Source organism: Idiotropiscis lumnitzeri, chromosome 1, assembly GCF_059441095.1.
Source record: "Idiotropiscis lumnitzeri isolate Australia: NSW breed Sydney's pygmy pipehorse chromosome 1, RoL_Ilum_1.0, whole genome shotgun sequence".
In the NCBI taxonomy this organism is placed as follows: domain Eukaryota; kingdom Metazoa; phylum Chordata; class Actinopteri; order Syngnathiformes; family Syngnathidae; genus Idiotropiscis; species Idiotropiscis lumnitzeri.
Genome location: NC_142391.1, coordinates 40,954,687 through 40,975,276, shown reverse-complemented (window position 1 = coordinate 40,975,276; position 20,590 = coordinate 40,954,687). Strand labels below are relative to the sequence as shown.

Here is a 20,590-nt window from a genome sequence, read left to right as displayed (position 1 = left end):
TCCCCAACTGATGACTGTTCATTGCATCTTCCTCCTTCTTGACTTGAAAACCCATCCCCCGCCTTTTCAGACCCCGATGCACATACAAACACATTTAGCCACGCGCGCGCACACACTGCACACTTGTAAATGTGCACTCTTTCTTCACACACCCACACACACAAACACAAAATAGCTTAAGGTTAACCCCCACCCTCAGTTGAAGCCTCGGAGGTCAAAGGACAAAGCAGAGGCAAATAGAGGAATTCTCCTGTGCGGTTGCCTGCACAGCTCCTCAACCATGCTCACACAGATACACACACCCTATTCACAGGACCCTGGTAATTGGAGCTGTTAAGAAAATTGACTCAGAATACGTGGCTACGACTATTACACCATAACACACACAGTGAAGCAGAAATTCGTACAAACACGTTAGATCTATGTTTTAAATGATTATTTGGAGAATATTTACTTCGGTACTTAGGCCACCTAAGGTTGTCACTGCACCTAAGGTAAAATTTTGTTTGTTATGTGAACAACTAAATAAAAAGATCGGATATAGCAAACAATCCGAAAAGGTTAAGAGTGTCAACGAAGTCTGAGAGTCCTGAAGGGATGCATCATACTCCACTTTTTCATCTGATGTCAATTCATAAATCACAACAACATCAAACAAACCAAACTTTAACAAATATTAGATTCCTACTCACCTCGCAGGTGTCCCGTCTTCTTTTCAGCTCTTCACATTTGCGCAGCTTGCAGATCTGCTTACCCGTCTTGCGGTTCAGACAGTTAACACAGGCACCGCAGTTCTCTTTGCGAAGGCAAGGGGTGCAGGCACCACATTTTCTCCTCCTCTTCTTTTGGGGGTCAAAAGTGGCATCCAGTCGGTTGTCGGTGAGAGACAGGGAGAAGAGGCCGGCTTGCTGGTGCTCGCTCTCTATGTACTTGGTCAGCGGGGACGTCTTGGCTAGTGATTTTATATTAGCAGGATGATTAGGAACTTCACTGCTGGAAAAATCGTAGACGTCCTGAGAAGGTGGACCAGGCGCTGCCCTGATCTTTGACATTATATCCTATGCTGTGTCAAGATTTTTAAGGATTTTAACACTGCTTTGCTATGAAATAAAAAAAAAAATATTAAAAAGCCAATGCTACATGTGGTTTCATTTTAAAATATAAACCAGCCTGAAAACAACTCCTTAAAGCTTGTCATATTCATGTAAATGTCCATCCTGATGGCCTTGCGGAATCGTTTCTTGCTACCCTGAAGCATGGTTGGTGGTCCAATAGAGTTTGGGCAGAAAAACTGCCTCTTGCGGCGTCATGGTTGTGCCTGGATCAACCTAGACAGAAGTCAAAGGAAAATAACAATGGAGCAAATTCCATCATTCATTTGTGAAAACAAAATGTAGTTTTTCTTTGCAAACTGTGCTACAAAGAAACTTTTCACCAACACTTGGTATTACTCAACAACACTTTGATAAATCTGGATAACTAGACAAAGTCAGTCAGCTTTGACCGACAAAAGAAGTCAGTGGCGGACAAGATAGTTCAGGCTCATCTTAAACTAGAAATCTTCAATCCTGTTCCTTGATTCAAATGGTCAGGATTTGCAGATCTTGCAGATTATCTGATCATTTCAGTCAGATGTGTTGCAGCAGGGAGAGATGAAAAACAGGCAGGACGGCGGACCGCAAGGAACAGGATTGAAGATTTCTGTCTTAAACTATCCCCTTCATTACAATACAAGCAAATGGAGTTGTAACAATAAAATAACTCACCTTAAAGAATGTACTCAGACTTTTTGCTTTCTAAGCACAGCGGTCACAATTTGGTTCATGGCCTTAAAGGTTCTATTTTTATTTTTTGGAGAAGCTGCTATGTTTAACCACAGACCCCACATGGACAAGTCTCCCAGAAGAAATAATGAAAGGGGGGATGATGTGCTGATGCGTGGATGCCGCGCACCGTCCTCTTTGTCTCGTGGTCACTCTTTCCAGTCTACCATCAATAAAAGCTGAATTGTTCTGAGAAACGCCACATTTTCTTTTGCAAGAACTGAATGTGTTTTCACCTATATTAAAACCACAAATTTGAACTAGATGCCCTATTGGAGACACTTGTTCAACCCAACACAGCCAGTCACATTTATTTTGGCATGTAAATATGGTGAAAATATTTTAGTTTGAAGTTGTGCATTATCCTGTGTTATGATGGACAATATCATCAACAATACTCACAAGTGGCCAACCTCTGATCACCTTAAACTTACTCAAGGAAGAGTTCAATGTACTTAAATGTTCATGTTAGCTGATCTCTGTCCTATAGAACACCATGAGGTGCAACCAAATTTTTTCATCAATGATGTACAGCCTTCAAATCTGCAGCAACTGGATATTACAATAGCAATATGCAATTCCAGCTGCATAGCGAGCAACCCATCCCAGTGGCCACACATAGAAAACTATCTTGTTTTTCCGCTGCACTGTACAAGCTCAACTCTACACATCTCAACTAACCTTGGTTTGCGGTATCAGTTTTACGCTCTAAACGGTGGGAAAGAGCGAAAACCATGAACAATTCAATTGGTATACTTTGTACAATAACAAACCACAAGCGAGGAAAAACAAGGACCCCCTATATCTATATCTCCATATGTAGGCAATGGTAAGGAAACTGATTTTATTTGAGAGAAGACTGAGGGCAGGGTTAGGGAAGAGGGTATGTTAAAAAGAAAAGTAGTGTTCCGCCACTGTAACGTAGTAGAATATTTTGAAGCGATCATTTATTCATTTATTTATTTTTTTATTACTGTGTACTGGGTTCATTTGGAGTTGCGCACCTTCTGTGCAGTGCCACGCTGTGCTGTAAAATGCTAATTAGCACTGAGGTCTACTAGAAAAGATACAGCGTAATTAAGTGTAAGACAACGAGGAGCTTGCTTTGAATGTCTCACTGCTCCGTATATGTGTTGACGTAGCAGTTGTTTGGTGGTTAGTAACAATTACCTTAACGTCTATGCTAATTTCCAGCTCCAGTGTTTTTATAGTGTTATTAGCAAACAGATTTTAATTAGACAAAACAACATGGTTTTGTTTGACAATATTTAATGTTGTTTTATTTTTATTTTCAGTTTAACAGTAAACAAAAGTGGAAGTGCCTTGAAGCAAGCACTCTTCGCATCTTTTTGGGGTAGCGTATGAGCAAATACGAGAGCGAAAGCTGGACCAAAGGAATACTGTTAAAAAAGTGTGTTAAATAGGTTTACATGTGTTTAAATTTTGTGCATCCCCCCAAAATAAACAGGCGCTTTCTGTAGACTTTGCGAGCTGAGAAGTAGCTTGTGGCGGAAAACCAGCAATACTGTGATATGGAATTAAGATCAAGTGCTTATAGAATGAGCAAGTACATTATCCTTTGGACTTAACAAAACCATTTTTACATAAAAGTGAGATGTTAGCTATGTAACGACATGAAGAAAATATATATTTTTCGTAAATATAGCTACAGAGGGACGATAAAATTACATAAATTCTGGTATAATTTGTGATATTAAACCAGCAAGTACTCAACAGAAGAGCCTAAAAGTACATTTACAGCGCGTCAAAAAGTTTGTAACAGCATCGTGTTCTCTTGGTCTGCCATCCGCAGAATTTAGCCCCCCGGGTGGCGCACGCCCTATCAAAGCAATCAGATATCAACAACAGCCGTCCTTAGATGTACATTAAGATAGCCTTTGTTATCTCCTGGCATTAGCATTCGCAATACACATCCATTAGAGTTACGTGTGGGCTAATTGCTCTTAGTGACAAAATGGGCACTTTCACTGGGTGTGAATGCGCACACATTGAGATACTAAAACCCGCACGTGTTCAAAGTAAACGGTCCAAATCAATTAAGGGTATTCTTTGAGGTAGCGCCGTAATACCCGAGGCTTTAATAGAAAGACGTTGAGTTGAACATTTCTTTAGAAACGTCCACATTTCGGTGTGTGGGAAAAAACGCAGCAAACACGTAAATACAATATCACGAGCCTCTTGCGTGAATGTAGGCCGAGGATTAAAAACATCACATGTACTGTAATGCATAAAAGAAATAACATTTACCTGATGTGACCTAATTGAGTTGGTAGAGATTTCAGCTTTCTGTCGTTAAAATTAAAAATAATAAAGCAGGGGAAATGTGAAAAATGGGACGTCGAGCAAAAAAAAACAAACAAAAAAACCCTCAAAAGTAAAACAAAAAACTAGTTTTCGGCCAATGCGCTCTGATATAGTCGACACCGAGGTGGCAATCGAGGGGGAAAAGTTAGTAGCCTCGTGAACCACTAGGAAGGGGTGGGGGTGGACAGAGCGAGAGAGGTCATCTTCAGCAGGGTTGAAGTCATCAGTAAATTATGGGCTGGAGCTCTCTGCCAGATGAGGGAGGATGAGATGTGACCGCCGTCGTGTCAGTCAGCTGCTTTATATTTTGGACCACCGATTTTTTTTTTCCGGGGGTCCAATATTAGGAAACCTCTCAAAGTGGCCCTGCTCTACCACACAATAAATTCCGGATTATAATAAAAATGAGGAGATCCAATAAAATATGACCATTTTAATCTTTAGATAACTAACGTGATATTAATCAATATGTACTGCGACTGACTTACATTAGTTTGTTCAAGGTGCACCAAACGTTTTAAACCTCAAAATTACTTACCACTCCAAGTAAAATCTTAATGGCCAAAATTTAAATACAGTAATAGCGTTCTACAAAAATGATACTCAGATTTTATTTCCAAGAGGTACAATATTATTAAACATTGTTAATATTGCAAGACACTGTAACATTATTAAGTTAGAACATTCCATCGAATATCCAAACTGCTTCTCCTCACGAGGGTCACGAGCGTGCTGGAGCCTATCCCAACTGTCTTCAGATGGACGGGGTACACCTTCAACCGGTCGCCAGTCAATTGCACGGCACACGCAGACAAATAGACATTCACATTCACTATTACTACCATAATCACACCTAGGGACTATTAGTGCTGAATTAACCTTGCTACCATGCATGTTTTGGGGATGTGGGAGGAAACCAGAGTACCCGGAAAAAACCCATGCAGGCATAGAGAGACCATGAAAACTCCACACAGAAAGGCCAGAGCCCAGATTCGAACCGTCAACCTTTGCACTGTGAGACAGACCTGCTAACCAGTCTCCCTACATATGGCCCTGCACTAAAGTAAAATATGTAAATAACATATTGATTCAATTAAAATACATTGAAATTGCAGATAAATACCAAATAAAATGTGTGCCTAAATAAAAGATTGAAAGCAGTTCCAAAATATTTCATGTAAAAAGGTGAAACTAATATGACATTATGATCAGATAAAAAAAAAAAATCAATGATTATCGTGCACCAGAAGGCGCCGGTGTACCACTTGTGGTCCTCGTACTACACTTTGAGAAGCATTGTCAACCGGTACTTTACTTATACATGTTTTCCAACATGCAACATCTCAATTTTTTCATGTTCAGATTAAAATATTTGAATCCTTCTCAATGCTGCTTTGTTTTTCTTTATACTTTTGCTTGTTGCGGTATTAGTGGTGTTTATGTAGGATTGCTGCAGCTGTGACGATCTATTGTCCCTCGAGCGATGAATACATTTTATCTGTCTTGTGTAGCTCAGCAAGGGGTAGCGGCTCCTGCATTTGATTTCAGCCAGGCCAATGGCCATGTCTCGCAAAACTAAACAACAGGTTGATAAGCTATCCATTAAAATGTGTTCTGGTGTTCCAGATTTAGACATAGTGATTCGACAAAATGATGACGAGAATGTATAGTGTTACGTCAACAGAAAAAAATCTTTATTAACACTTGAGTAACAGAAACAAAAGACAAGACAAAAAAGTGCGCTGTCTTATTCATCGGAAGTAGTAGTCAATCTCAACACAGACAAGTTTAACCCCCCCCCCCCACACACACACACACACATTTCAAACATAGCAACCGCAAGCTGCTTCGAGCACTGTAACAGTTATGGTTGACAGATTTTTTTCTCTCCCGGGGTTAAAGGGTGGCTTGACGCATACACAGAGGGGGGGGGGGTGAAAAAATATTATGAACATATATTTAGAGTCTAAAATAAACTAACTAGGGCTACACAGATTTTGACGGGTCTATAGCACCCCCTAGCCCCCGTGTAGCACCATCCTTGATGGTGGAATGATTTCAGCTCAGTTACCATGGAAACCATGCGCTCATCATAAATAAGAAGACTACTATGAAAATCAGCTTCGTGTCCATTTCTAATTGAATTCAATAACAAATTCAGAATTTTTAAGACAATTCAACTCTCCTATGGTTGAATTATTGTGAATATTTTTAAATCTAACATTCGTCTTTGCTAAACATTCTTTTGTATGGACACATTTTAGCATTTTAACTTGCACTCCGATATTACTTTGTGATGCACACCAAAAAAATTCAGGCATGTAAAAAGAGAAGAGTGGAAGAGGCACGCAAATGGTGCTGCTACACTGGAGGTTCGAGATGGTATCTTGCTCAACGCACCCTGACATCAGCAAGCACAAGAGCATCTCTCCATCTAACTGCCATTCATACATTTTTGTCCGCAGTGACCTCTATCCCATGCCCGCCTTTTTTCATGGGGGGAATGAGCCCAATTTTGGGTGTTTTGGAGAACACGTCAGTAAAAATACAACTTTTCAAAGGAAACTCAATGTTTTTCAACAAATATGTAGGTCTACTCATTTATGTTGAGCACTATTTGGTTCCATGAAGATTACAACTAAAAATGGGTAGGTATTATTATACAAATTGTTAAACTACACATGGTGTATTTGAGTCCATATTTGTGGGAGGCTAAGCACATATTTTGCTCATTTGGGTGAAAGTAATTGTATTCATTCTGCAGTTTTGCCGGGATGAAAATATTGTATCTATGACCAAACAATTGTGTTGACTGTCTGTCGCAGTTTACAGGTGCCCTCAAGCATCTCTGCAGGAACTGAGAATAAAAGAAACAATTGTATCGTCTGCAGTCTTGCAGAACACCATGGTGGAAAAGTAGTCCAGACAGGAGTCAGTAACACCAGGCCAACTTCATTCGCATTGTACTTTTTGCTTCAGCAGACATGCATGACCGTAAATGGCTTGTTGTATACTTGTATGCCAGTGTATATGCTAGTGACAACAAACAAAACTTTCAAAGCAAATCACATGAAATGAATTGGGAAGGAAAATAATAAATAGAGGGGTAAAAATGCATACCAAGACAGCAGCAGGCAAGTTTTCATGGAAACAAATAAGCTATGAACTCAGTAACTGCATTATTTATCAAATGTAGGGATAATTTGAAAGTCTGTTTTTATCTATATTGAAGAGCACCTATGCTACCATTGCTCTGGTAGCTTGGAATGGCTAAATGATTAATAAATATGAAGTTAGCGGAGTGAATTACTAGTATTTGTAAAGATATCATGGACCAGCTCGAATAGAAAAGGGCTTAGGCTGTGCCACCTGGTTCAAGCATTTGATGACTGTTGGTAATTTGTTGCTATCTTTAGCCTTCTAATTGTGGGGTTAAATCCTGTAATGTACGTAATCGTGCACACAACAAATCTCATCACATCACAACCCTCCTCACAGTTCCAAGGAGGTTTGGTCCATTTTGAGCATAAGATGTTCTCATGTCCGGACCTGGAACTTGCCAGCCTTGGTCATGTACTTGATGCCTTTGAAAGGTTTATACTTCTCCCCGTACATGTCCAGGCGGTTCACCTTCAGCCCTGTTCAAAAGGACCAATAATAAATTAATAGTATGCGTCTATCTATATCTATCTAGCTCTCTATATATCAATCAATCAATCAATATATATATATATATATATATATATATATATATATTTTATATATATTTAAGATGGTCATAAAATGTAAATATCAAACATCTATCTATCCATCTACACATTTTATTCAGTTTCCATTCATCTGATATATAAGACCAAGACTACCTGAGTAAACATAAAATGCATTTTTTAATGGTGATTTTTGTATGAAAAAGAAAACTGCCCCCTAAATTGAATATGTTGGGCAAACCTCAGCAGCAAAGACTGAAATCAAGCATTTTCTATAACTCGCAATGAGTCTTTTACACATCTGTAGCTATATTTTGGCAAACTGTACTTTGCAGATTTGCATAAGCGTAAACCTAAACTTAAAAAAATAAACGATGAAACCTGGAGTATAAGAGAAAAAGCAAAGACATTTTTAAATCACCATAAAAAATAGCTTTATAGACAAATAAAGTAATCATCGCATAAAATTTGCTGTTGACCAGTATTGTTTGTCACAGCACTAATATCCACTGCCTCATTTTAATGGCATAGTTACAAATGAAACGAACGAAACCAGAACATTTTTGCTCAGGTTTCAGTCAGATTTAAAAGCACATATAGTCTAATAAACTGATTGTACATTGCAATTGTTTGTCTTAAAAATGCATGTAATGATGTGGCAACAAATCTTACAACCCATTTTACAAATCATTTTAAAATTAATAATTACTTTGGTGCCATCTAGTGGCTGTTGTTCAACAGTGCAAGCACTTGTTATCAGGCGGGCATTAGCTGTGAAGGCGTTCTGATAAGGGCTGCAAATGTAAATGGATGCAATATAACGATGGCGTGTGGCATGTGCGTGTGCGCGTGTGTCTGAGCGAACCTGAGATGGCCATCTGCTGGATTTTGAACTGGATGTTGATGGTAGGGTTCTCATCGGGTTTGGAAGCTCCCGCCTGCAGACTCATGGTGCCTTTCAAGCTGGGAAGCTTCTGGGGGTTGATCTTGCCAACATCCCAAGTCAACAACTGACCAAAACACACAGCCAAATGGTCGTGTTGCAACACAAACATGTGGCATTAGTACACTGCATATCATAGGTATCCCTTTTCATTCCATGTGTTGTCACTTATTAGTTACTGTTCATACCTTTGTGACTGGGTCAAAAGTGTATGTTCCCTGGGAGGGGTTAAGATTGGCGTTGAGAACTCCCCGAGGAAGCTGACTGCTGACTAGCACCGACTCCACAGCCTTGCCCATGGTCTGCTTGGGGCCTAGTGTCAGATCGAATCGCCCTTGGGAGCTTCCTTCACGGAAAGTAATGTTGTGCTTGACGTACACCGGAATTGCCACAAGGCTAAAGAGGCAGGAATATGAAACCAAGAATGTTATGTATTGCAATTCTATTGCTTCATAATGACATAACAGGGGGTCCTCAGTTTAAGATTGAGTTCCGTTCCTACGGTGGCAATGTAATCCAAATTTGTATGTGTGAGTGAGTGCCATTCATAACCATGAAACCTTTTACAATGGCCACCATAAACCAAGGATCCCTGTAGTTGAAGTCTAGCAACTAATTTGTGACATGTACATAGTATAAAAAAAACACCAACTTTTGAGAGCTGACGTGATAGGAAAGTAACCGGAAGTTTCCATCAGGAGGGATGAAGGAGAGGATCCGCTCAGCCTCCCATCGCTTGAATCGAACACACGGATGAAAACTGACATCATCCAGCAACCGAGGATTCTAACAATAGGAGCAAGGAAGTTTGTTAGAAACATGTACGAGACTTTTAGACGCTATTTACAAACATCTCATTTAGGATTTATTTAGAGCCTGCAAGTCCAAGTGCGCAATTCTGATTTATGCGCTTTTTGTGCCACATAACATTTTTTATTCCCGCTGCACAAAGTAGTTAATTGTGCACTGTTTGACTCTCTTAAGTCAGTATCATTGAAAGCCAGCGACTTAAATGTAAAAAGATCACCACTATTTGCTGCTAGGAAATGTTTCCACCAACACTGTCATGACCCGTGTCTGCCACGTCAGTGTTTTTGTTGTTATTTTCTTCCCTCCTTCCTGCCATGTGCCTTTTGTTATTGTTTTCATCACCTCCCTGCCATGTGCCTTTGTTATTGTTTTCGTTCTCACCAGCTACGCACCTGTTCCTAGTCATCATCACGCACCTGTTCCTAGTCATCATCACGCACCTGCTTCCCATCTGCTCCCCTAAGTACCCGGACTATTTAAACCTTCCAGACCGACAACGCAGTGTCGGGTCATTACCCTGTTTGCCTCCTGTTGCCACGTCACCTCGGACTCTCACGACTTGCTCCCGTTGTTGCACTTGTCTTCGTTCCCTGTCCGCCTGGCTCGTTCCCGTCTCGTGTTTGGTCCTTGTCATCGTCCAGTTAGTCTTGTTCAGTTGCCTGTGTTGTTTATTTGCCCACGCCCCGTTGTTCGTCCCCACCAATCTCCACAATAAATCTCCTTAAAGCTTCACCTACCCCTGCTTCCTCGCTTCTTGGGTCCACCTCCTCATCGCCGCAAGGCGACTCTTGACAGAATGACCCGACCTCGAAAGAAGGACCCAGCGAGGGGCTCGCGGCGTCATGGACACCGCCGCACGGACCCCCCCCACCAACCCGCCGATCAGCTCAGCGCCACGTCTGCCACGCTACCCGCTTCCCCAGATTACGAGGACTTGTTCGAAAAGACCGCCTACCTTTTGGACTCCCGCCGCGCTGAGCTGGGCGCACGACTGGCCCAGATAGCGGAGCAGGTGGCCTCGATCGCGGAGAAGGGCGCCGCCGCGGTACCACCCCGGGAGACTATCATGGAGCTGACAGCTCAGATGGTGGAGCTGGAGGTCAAGATGGTGGAGAGCATGAGGCTGGCACAGCTGGCCGACCGACAGCTGGCTGAAAGGCGTCCCGCCTCCACGTCATCTGCAGCAACCCACGTCGCCTCCACGTCCGTAGCAGCAACCCCCGTCGCCTCCACGTCAGCTGCAGCAACCCATGCAGCCCCCACGTCAGCTGCACCGACCGTGCAGCCTCCGGTGCCTGCCCCTCACCAGCCTGCCGACCAGCCCCGTACCTCGTCTTCCTTTCACGGTAACGCCCTCGTCTTCCTTCCCGACCTTCCTCCACACTGTACCATTGATTCCGATTACGACGACAATTTTGATCACCAGGCCAATTCACCCACTCACGCTTTAGTTGATAATGATTTAGCAGATGATTCTGAGCACTATGCCCCGCACGTTTTTGTCGACTCGGATCACGAGTACGATGCAGACCACATCTACGCCTTGTTAGACGCTCAGCGCCACCCGGACACAGTTAGTACCAGTCACTTTTTCCCCCCCGAACCATTCCTGACACCTTTTTCGTTTGAGTCTTCCAAGACCACCTCCCAATCCACCTCGCGCACTTCACGTCCCAAATCACGTAGATCACGGCCACGTCGTTCCCCTCGTTCACCATCGGTTTTAGCACCTGCTCACGTTCCCCTGGCACCCCCTAGCTCGCGTTCACCAGCCCCTGTAACCTTGGTCCCGCGTGTTCCCCATTCCCCTGATTCCCTATGGCGGCAGGCTGATAGGGATCAGGGCCCCCGGTTCGGCTGTGCCCGGACCGACTGCTGCATCCGGCCCTCTGTCGCCCCCCCGCCAGCTAATGAGCTTTGTCCCGGCTCCTCTCCAGCCGCAGCGTCCCATCCCGGCTCTCTGCCAGCTGCTGAGCCCCGTCTCAGCTCCCCGCTAGCTGCTGAGCCCCGTTCCGGTTCCTCCCCAGCTGCTGAGCCCCTTTTCGGCTCCCCGCCAGCTGCTGAGTCCCGTCCCGGCTCCTCTCCAGCCGCAGCGTCCCGTCCGGGCTCTCTGCCAGCTGCTGAGCCCCGTCTCAGCTCCCCGCTAGCTGCTGAGCCCCGTTCCGGCTCCTCCCCAGCTGCTGAGCCCCTTCCCGGCTCCCCGCCAGCTGCTGAGCCCCTTCCCGGCTCCCCGCCAGCTGCTGAGCCCCTTCCCGGCTCCCCGCCAGCTGCCGAGCCCCTTCCCGGCTCCCCGCCAGCTGCCGAGCCCCGTTCCGGTTCCCCGCCAGCTGCCGCGCCCCGTGCCGGCTCCCCGCCAGCAGATGAGTCCCGTTCCGGCTCCCCGCCAGATGATAAGCCCCGTCCCGGTTCCCCCCGAGCTGCTGGGGCCTGTTCTGGCCTCCCGAGAGCTGCTGACCCCCGCTCCGGCGCCTCGCCAGCGCTTCAAGTTCCTGTTCCGGCGGAGCACGTCCTGCGTCCGCCACCAGTCCCTGTTCCGGCGGAGCACGCCCTGCGTCCGCCACCAGTCCCTGTTCCGGCGGAGCACGCCATGCGTCCGCCACAAGTCCCAGTTCTGGCGGAGCACGTTCGGCGTCCGCCACAAGTCCCTGGTCCGGCGGAGCACGCCCTGCGTCCGCCACCAGTCCCTGTTCCGGCGGAGCACGTCCTGCGTCCGCCACAAGTCCCTGTTCCGGCGGAGCACGTCCTGCGTCCGCCACAAGTCCCTATCCCGGCGGAGCACGCCCTGTGTCCGCCATCAGTCCCTGTTCCGGCGGAGCACGCCCTGCGTCCGCCACCAGTCCCTGTTCCGGCGGAGCACGCCCTGCGTCCGCCACCAGTCCCTGTTCCGGCGGAGCACGCCATGCGTCCGCCACAAGTCCCAGTTCTGGCGGAGCACGTTCGGCGTCCGCCACAAGTCCCTGGTCCGGCGGAGCACGCCCTGCGTCCGCCACCAGTCCCTGTTCCGGCGGAGCACGTCCTGCGTCCGCCACAAGTCCCTGTTCCGGCGGAGCACGTCCTGCGTCCGCCACAAGTCCCTATCCCGGCGGAGCACGCCCTGTGTCCGCCATCAGTCCCTGTTCCTGCGGAGCACGCCATGCGTCCGCCACAAGTCCCTGTTCTGGCGGAGCACGTTCTGTGTCCGCCACAAGTCCCTGTTCTGGCGGAGCACGTTCTGTGTCCGCCACAAGTCCCTGTTCTGGCGGAGCACGTCCTGCGTCCGCCCCAAGTCCCTGTTCCGGCGGAGCACTCCATGCGTCCGCCCCAAGTCCCTGTTCCGGCGGAGCACGCCATGCCTCCGCCACAAGTCCCTGTTCCGGCGGAGCACGTCCTGCGTCCGCCACAAGTCCCTGTTCCGGCGGAGCACGCCATGCGTCCGTCCCCAGTCCCTGTTCCGGCGGAGCACGTTCTGCGTCCGTCCCCAGTCCCTGTTCCGGCGGAGCAGGCCCCGCGTCTGCCACAAGTCACAGTTCTGGCGGAGCACGCCTTGCGTCCGTCACAAGTCCCTGTCGCGGCGGAGCACGCCCTGCGTCCGCTACCAGTCCCGGTCCCCGCTGCGCCCGGCCCGCCGCGGCTCCAAGTCCCGTTCTCGGCGGCGTCCGATGAACCGCCGTCGCCTCTCGCCTCTGGCCCTGCGGTGCCAGATGAACCACCGCCACTTCTCGCCTCCGTGTCGGCGGCGTCCGACGATCCACGACCGCTCCAGATTCCTGCCTCAGCGGTGGACGATGACCAGCCGCCGCCTGCCGCCCTTGCCTCGGCGGCATCCGACGAACCGCCGCCACTCCACGTTCCTGTCTCAGCGGGGTTGGAGGACCAGCCGCCGTGCCACGTTCCGGTCTCGGCGGGGTTCGAGGACCAGCCGCCGCTCCACGTTCCTGTCTCGGCGGGGTTCGAGGACCAGCCGCCGCTCCACGTTCCTGTCCCGGCGGGGTGCGATGACCTGCCGCCGCTCCACGTTCCTGTCTCAGCGGGGTTCGAGGACCAGCCGCCGTGCCACGTTCCGGTCTCGGCGGGGTTCGAGGACCAGCCGCCACTCCACGTTCCTGTCTCGGCGGGGTTCGAGGACCAGCCGCCGCTCCACGTTCCTGTCTCGGCGGGGTTCGAGGACCAGCCGCCGCTCCACGTTCCTGTCCCGCGGGCACTCGACGATCATCCGCCGCTCCAAGTTCCCGTCCCGCCGGCGTTCGACGACCAGCCACAGCTCCACGTTCCTGCTTCGGCGGGGCTCGACGACCTGCCGCCGCTCCACGTTCCTGTCTCGGCGGGGTTCGACGACCAGCCGCCGCTCCACGTTCCTGACTCGGCGGGGCTGGACGACCAGCCGCCGCTCCACGTTCCGGTCTCGGGTGCGCCCGGACGTCCGCCTGAGTGTTCACGGGTGGACTTGTTGATCGGGCCTCCCGGACGCCCGCCTGAATGGCCCCGTCGGGACTTGCTGGTCTGGCCCCCTGGACATCCGCCAGACTGGCCTATTCCGCGGGCCTTGGTCCCGCCTCCCGGACGTCCGCCCGAATGGCCCCGTCGGGACTCGCTGGTCTGGCCCCCTGGACATCCGCCAGACCAGCCTAGTTCGCGGGCCTTGGTCCCGCCTCCCGGACGTCCGCCCGAATGGCCCCGTCGGGGCTCGCTGGTCTGGCCCCCTGGACATCCGCCAGACCGGCCTAGTTCGCGGGCCTTGGTCCCACCTACCGGCCCCCTTCCGCCCACCCTCGTTCTTGGACTTGGTTTCATTTTTGACTGTTTTCGTTTGGGACGTCTGGAAGCCGTCCCTTGAGGGGGGGGTACTGTCATGACCCGTGTCTGCCACGTCAGTGTTTTTGTTGTTATTTTCTTCCCTCCTTCCTGCCATGTGCCTTTTGTTATTGTTTTCATCACCTCCCTGCCATGTGCCTTTGTTATTGTTTTCGTTCTCACCAGCTACGCACCTGTTCCTAGTCATCATCACGCACCTGTTCCTAGTCATCATCACGCACCTGCTTCCCATCTGCTCCCCTAAGTACCCGGACTATTTAAACCTTCCAGACCGACAACGCAGTGTCGGGTCATTACCCTGTTTGCCTCCTGTTGCCACGTCACCTCGGACTCTCACGACTTGCTCCCGTTGTTGCACTTGTCTTCGTTCCCTGTCCGCCTGGCTCGTTCCCGTCTCGTGTTTGGTCCTTGTCATCGTCCAGTTAGTCTTGTTCAGTTGCCTGTGTTGTTTATTTGCCCACGCCCCGTTGTTCGTCCCCACCAATCTCCACAATAAATCTCCTTAAAGCTTCACCTACCCCTGCTTCCTCGCTTCTTGGGTCCACCTCCTCATCGCCGCAAGGCGACTCTTGACAAACACAGTCTCAAGCCACGTCACTCCTTGAATTAGTTTGAAAGCACTTACCATAAATGATAGTGTGAGGTCAGGCATGCCAGTCAGTTTGACGCATGCATCAATGACTCCCTGGATTTCTGCCGTTATGGTGGAACCTGTGTGTGTGTGGGGGGGAGGGGGGGGGGGGCAATTATATTACATCACAAACAAGTTGCTTATAGGTGCCTTGAGCTTCTCAAAATTTTACCTGACTTATCGATAATGGCGTCTATCTCCTCCACCACATCAAAATAGGCCTCATTGTTGGTGTATTTAACGCCAGTGCGTCGCCATGGTACCACTGACAGCTGGCCAGTGGGGAGCTGTTCACCCACATTGGTGCTGCCTGGGAATTGGTTAAATGTCATGCGGTAACTCAGACTGATGTATACAGAGTAATTGTTGATTGTCATTGTGTATTGATAAATGATATCACTAATTATAAACTTAGCTTGGAGCCCCCAACAAAATGGACCAGGTTTCTTCAAACAATATTGACCAGTAGGAAGTTCTTAACAATACTTTAGCCCCATAATGGACATTAAACATATCAAAATGAAAACTCAAGTTTAGAGCAAATTTATTAGAAAACCATTAACATGATTTGTTTCATGGAAACTGAAGCATCAGGAAACACTCAATGTGGACAGAATTTCAACGAGCTTATGACATTTTAACGCTTGAATGGGAAATGAATCTTAAACAAAATTAAAATTGTTAGATCCATCTTTGAGACATTTTATGAGGTGCTTGAGCATTGTGTGTATTGACGAATGCAAAAACATAAAACATGTCAGCATAGCTATAAATTTAGGGGATCTGTGGCATAAATCTGACATTGGAAAGAAATTCAGTAGTGTATTCAGACTAGGCTTCCTGTTTCCTCCCCCAACGATCACTACACCTGACAAACAAATGAGGTACTTGGACATTTCAATTTCAAGATATGAGAAGTGATCAAAAGTTAATTGAATTAGTATAGGAGAGAAAAAACAAAGGCGGGTGGCAATGTCAATGATGGAATACGTCATTCGCAGTGATGAATTAGAACAAGTTTCTTGGCGTGCTGTGAATTATAGGAGGGAAATTGGGGCACAATAAAATAGATGCACACATTGATGAACATGTAGATTCAATAACACAAGAACACAGGGGCCCAAAGAGGCAAACATTTCAGTAGCTCAGTCTTTAAAGATATGGCCTTTGGAGTTGGAGGACGCAGGTTTGAGTCCTGCTAAGGACAAAAAAATGTCAACTACTGTAGTTGCGGGAGAGATGCTCGTCTGCTTGTTGGCTACTGTCGAGGTGCCCTTGAGCAAGGCATCGTCTTCACCATCCTAGGTCAAGTGATGCGGCACTCTTTGCGCAATACTGTCACTCTGTGTGAGATTGGGTTTGATGGACACTTGATTTAAAGACTACGGAGGGACACTCAAGGCTTCATTGACAGCAGTCAGGAAGCAGACGAGCATATCTCTGGCTGCAGTGGGGCTCGAACCTTTACCCTCCAGTTTGGAGCACAATTCCTTACAGAGGAGCTTCAATCTCCCCAACAGCATGAATTGTTCCACTTTTTCAAGGGGTAAAGAAAATACTGGCAGCCAGTGTTGGAAATAATCGTACCTGTGATAGTGTTGACCATTGTGCGTAGAATGGTGGGAGGCTTGATTAGCTCTTTGAGGATGTTAGACTCAGTGGCCAGGGGAAAGCCATTGTCCAACATCTCCTCTAGTAGTTCATAGACCACGACAACATTGTCCTTGATGGCAGCCTCTGTGCACACACCAAAATAGTCCTGTTAAAAACAAAACATATTAATGGTTACAGTAATGGTAGAGTCGAACAAAACAACAGAACTTCAGGACACTTAATTAAAGGCAAAGAGAATACCCAACAAGAACCTGGAATGTGTCGACGACTCTGTGGAGGAACTCAATGACAAACAGCGGCGGCACCTCACTTTGTATGACCGCCACAAAGTATATGCGATGTCTAAGAACATTGATAAGGTAGTGGTGCGGGGTGGGGATCACAGGTGGGACGTTCTCCGGCTCACTGGCACGCTCCTGGGCCTCAAAGAAGTAGTCACAAACAGAGCGGCTCACCACACTCTTCCAGTGCTTCTCCAGGAAAATGTCTCCTGAGGAGTTGACTAGGAAGAGACTGTGGATCATCTTGACTGAATGCTACAAAATGGAAGACAAAAAGCACAAAGGAATCTCGGAAGTGTTGATAAAACATTTTGAGTGCTTATACATGACATAATGACCTCTCAAAATAATGTAATACATGTGTAGTCGGATACTCAACTCGTGAGAAGTCACCTAGACCAAGTACAGATACCACTAGTACTTTTAAAACAGAAGTACATTGTCATTGTAGTTGCAAGACAAGTACATCTATAAAATATTTTTTAAAAAGCAGTGTTTTAAGATTTCTGGAGTGTTTTTCTAAACAAACAAATAATAAAAAAAGAAGAAACAGTAACGTTAAGAGGAGTAGGATCTTAAAAATCTTATCAATACCCATCCCTAGTCTCACTCAAAGTTGATTTTACGCAAACTTTTTTTTTTTTTTTAATTCTTAATAATGGAAATCCTGAAATATGCCCAAAGGTTCGGAGAGTGGCTAATATTTTCAATGCAAATGTGAAGGTGGTCGATGACTGTTGTGGGGACAATACCCGAACCAGCTGGTGGACACCAAGTGGTAAGGCATGCAGTCAAGCTGAAGCAAAACTCAGGCATGGGAGGAGTTCAGCGAGACCACGGAGAACAATTTCCGGATAGCTTTGAGGAAATTGTAGTCCACTATCAGGCGTCTCAGTGGGGGGAAGCAATGCACCATTAACTCTCGGGATAGTGGAGATGGTGTGACGAGGACCTTGATTCGGCACGTTGTTAGTCGGTGGGGAGAATACTTCATATAGCTCCTCAATTCCACAGACACCAAGGAGAGAAGCTAACCGTAGAGGTTTATTTAAACGCCATTAGATGGCTAATTTACTATCCAAATCCGCTTATATTATTCTGGTCTTATTATGGTTGTATTTGTCTCATTATTTGTCTCCTTCTTACTGTGCGTCTCCTTCTCCCTGAACGTGTCCAATGCAAGTGAGTACGCACAGTTGGTCTTATAGAGATTGATGTATTGCCCCACCTCTTGTAATATGCCCCAGTAACAGGTGGGAGGCGCAGGTTAAGTGATGTCAGAATAAGGAAATACAGGCACGCTTAAATGCACAGTGCTGTCTCTTCCGCCACAGTTGGTAGTGGTGCTTTTAATGCGTTCTGAGGAAATTTTTGTCGTTTGCCCATTTCACAAGTAGGTTCATCGCACGCATGAGGGCCGATTCGCCGGACTAAAATCAACCTCCGGCCTTTCTTAAGCAAACCCTTTAAAATTTGTCACGCCACACACACGCCCCGAAAATGGGGTTCAGGCCGGGCTCGAGGGCCGGACCGTTCCGCCCCGGGGACGGACTGCTCAGCTCTGCAAACATGCAATATTAAAATATAAAGTTATAGTTCCTAATCAAACAACAGGGGAAAGAAATGGCGTAACAAAAGAATAATTATGGGGTTGGATCCTTGACACTTGATACGACAAACCACACCAAACAAAGCTGTTAGAAATTCCCCCTTCATTCAACGAACAACTCTTTCACCAACTCACATGACATTCTCAGCAGTTAGTGCGCTTGTGGAACCACAAAGTATTCACCAAATGAACACGTGACACATTTGTTGCGTAGTATGCCCGTATTTAGGTTGTCACCAAAATGTCAAAATGGCAGGCAGTTTAAAAAGCAACAATTGACAATGGAAAAAAATGAATAGCATTTTAATTTCTGATAAAAATGGAATCATTTCAGTTACACAAAATACTGGATTGTGAACAAGAACTCGTGGCAAGAGAGATCAAATAGGCTGCAATAACTAAATTACTATTGTTACTGTACCCTGGGAAAGCACATCTGCAAGTCTTTAGATAATTTGTGTTGGGTGAATATGACGAAAGAGACACAATTACGCGGACTAGCTTGAGCAGAATGATAACTCAGGAAAAGAACTAACGGCCTGAAAGCACAGTTAAACAGATTCCCTTGTAAAACGAAATGAGCAAAATATGGCGATTCAAAGTATGAAAATGGTGGGACAGTTTAAACGCCTGCAGCTCCATCTGTAATAAGATTCATCAGTTACCCCCTCCTCCTCTTGGGTGTCTCATGACAAGAGAGAAAAACGTCACCCACAACGCGAAATAAAAATACAATAAAACTATTATTACCCAGAAATTATAAGACCGATAAAACGCGATAGATTGACAAAACACTCACCTGACACAAAATTTTAGTCCTAGTCTCGAATTTCACTAGTTTTCATTGATATATGAAGCCGATGTCGCTTCGGTTAGAAGGATCAGCCTCTGGTAACAGGAAGCGGAGTAAAACAGCCAACCACAACCTGTGAAATTATCCGAAGCCCGCCTTTTCAACACGATCATTGGCTAAGAGAACGAAAAATGTGCTCCATTTACTTTGTGGCGATTGGGCAAGAGGAAAGTGACACCTAAGTAAATATGCTTGATGATTGGCCCAAATTAAAGCAGGGCTGACATTTTGTGTCCATAGTGTTCTCATTTTGTGGCGTTCACTCAACGACCAGGAAAAATATCCCGCAGCTAGAACGTTGTGAAAACATCTATACATCCATTATCAAAACCGCTTATCCAAATTACCTACAAAGACAAATTTAAATTATCTATGACGTTTTCTTTTCTCTCACTCAAAGTTGTATCCCTCACGCGTTTCTATCCTTATGCATGTTAATTAATCACTATATACATATCTATACATATACACATATATACATACACATATGTACATTTATTATTTATATATACACATATATATATATATATACATACACACATATATATATATATATATATGTATACATACACATATATATATACACACACATATATATATAAAATATTTTAACCCGGTTTTATTTACTTCCAAAATAATTTGCACATTTTCCCTTAACAAAAAGAAGTTTACTCAAGTATACGGTAAGTGAACTTGTTTTATACTAAAACAGAGGCAGTATGCTTTAAGTGTACTTTTTAAATACTAGGTTTTATAAACTTCACAGAAGTATGCTTAAGTATACTTGGCTTGTACTGAAAAGTATACAGAAAAGTCCAAGATAAACCTTTACTAATATGGAAGCTTAAAGTATACTCGTACCTTCTGTAAAGTACACAGGAAAAACACAAGGTTATAAGTATAGTTAATACTATGACTTACATCTATATGAAAGCATATAGTGTCAAATTGAAATACTGTACCATATCATCTGCACTCCAGCAGTGTTGGTTTGCAAGGCATGGTAACTTGAGAAGGATGTTTTGTTCTGGGATGATGTGTTAAAGATGTACAGATAATATGGTACAGTATTTCCAAAGTATGCAAATTATTTTGAAGTAAATCAAACTGAGTTAAAATATTTAACTGAGTAAAAAAAATGGAATCTAGTTAACGCTTTAATTTTAACTGCCCAAATAAATAAATATATTTATACATATACAT

General features: G+C 45.9%; 1 protein-coding gene across 1 annotated transcript; it reads right to left on the bottom strand.

Annotated features, from left to right (window-relative positions):
- Positions 1-6,027: 6,027 nt before the first annotated feature.
- On the bottom strand, positions 6,028-19,464 carry ap3m2 (adaptor related protein complex 3 subunit mu 2). The gene is made up of 9 exons (XM_088301038.1): positions 19,334-19,464; positions 16,896-17,180; positions 16,618-16,789; positions 15,203-15,340; positions 15,025-15,110; positions 9,451-9,584; positions 8,987-9,194; positions 8,721-8,865; positions 6,028-7,786 (listed from the first exon to the last, which is right to left on the bottom strand). Exons 2-9 carry the CDS (start codon positions 17,166-17,168, stop codon positions 7,686-7,688), a joined length of 1,257 nt encoding a protein of 418 aa, XP_088157164.1. The 5' UTR covers positions 17,169-17,180; positions 19,334-19,464; the 3' UTR covers positions 6,028-7,685.
- Between the last annotated feature and the right edge of the window lie 1,126 nt (positions 19,465-20,590).

What these genes read in the sequence shown, in the direction of transcription:
- ap3m2 (XM_088301038.1), bottom strand. Translation starts at nt 17,168, where the DNA reads ATGATCCACAGTCTCTTCCTAGTCAACTCCTCAGGAGACATTTTCCTG. An exon ending in ACCTCACACTATCATTTATG is followed by an intron (nt 9,585 to 15,024) that starts GTAAGTGCTTTC and finishes TCCTATTGTTAG; the next exon opens with AATCCTCGGTTGCTGGATGA. An exon ending in CTTTTGACCCAGTCACAAAG is followed by an intron (nt 8,866 to 8,986) that starts GTATGAACAGTA and finishes TGTTTTGGTCAG; the next exon opens with TTGTTGACTTGGGATGTTGG.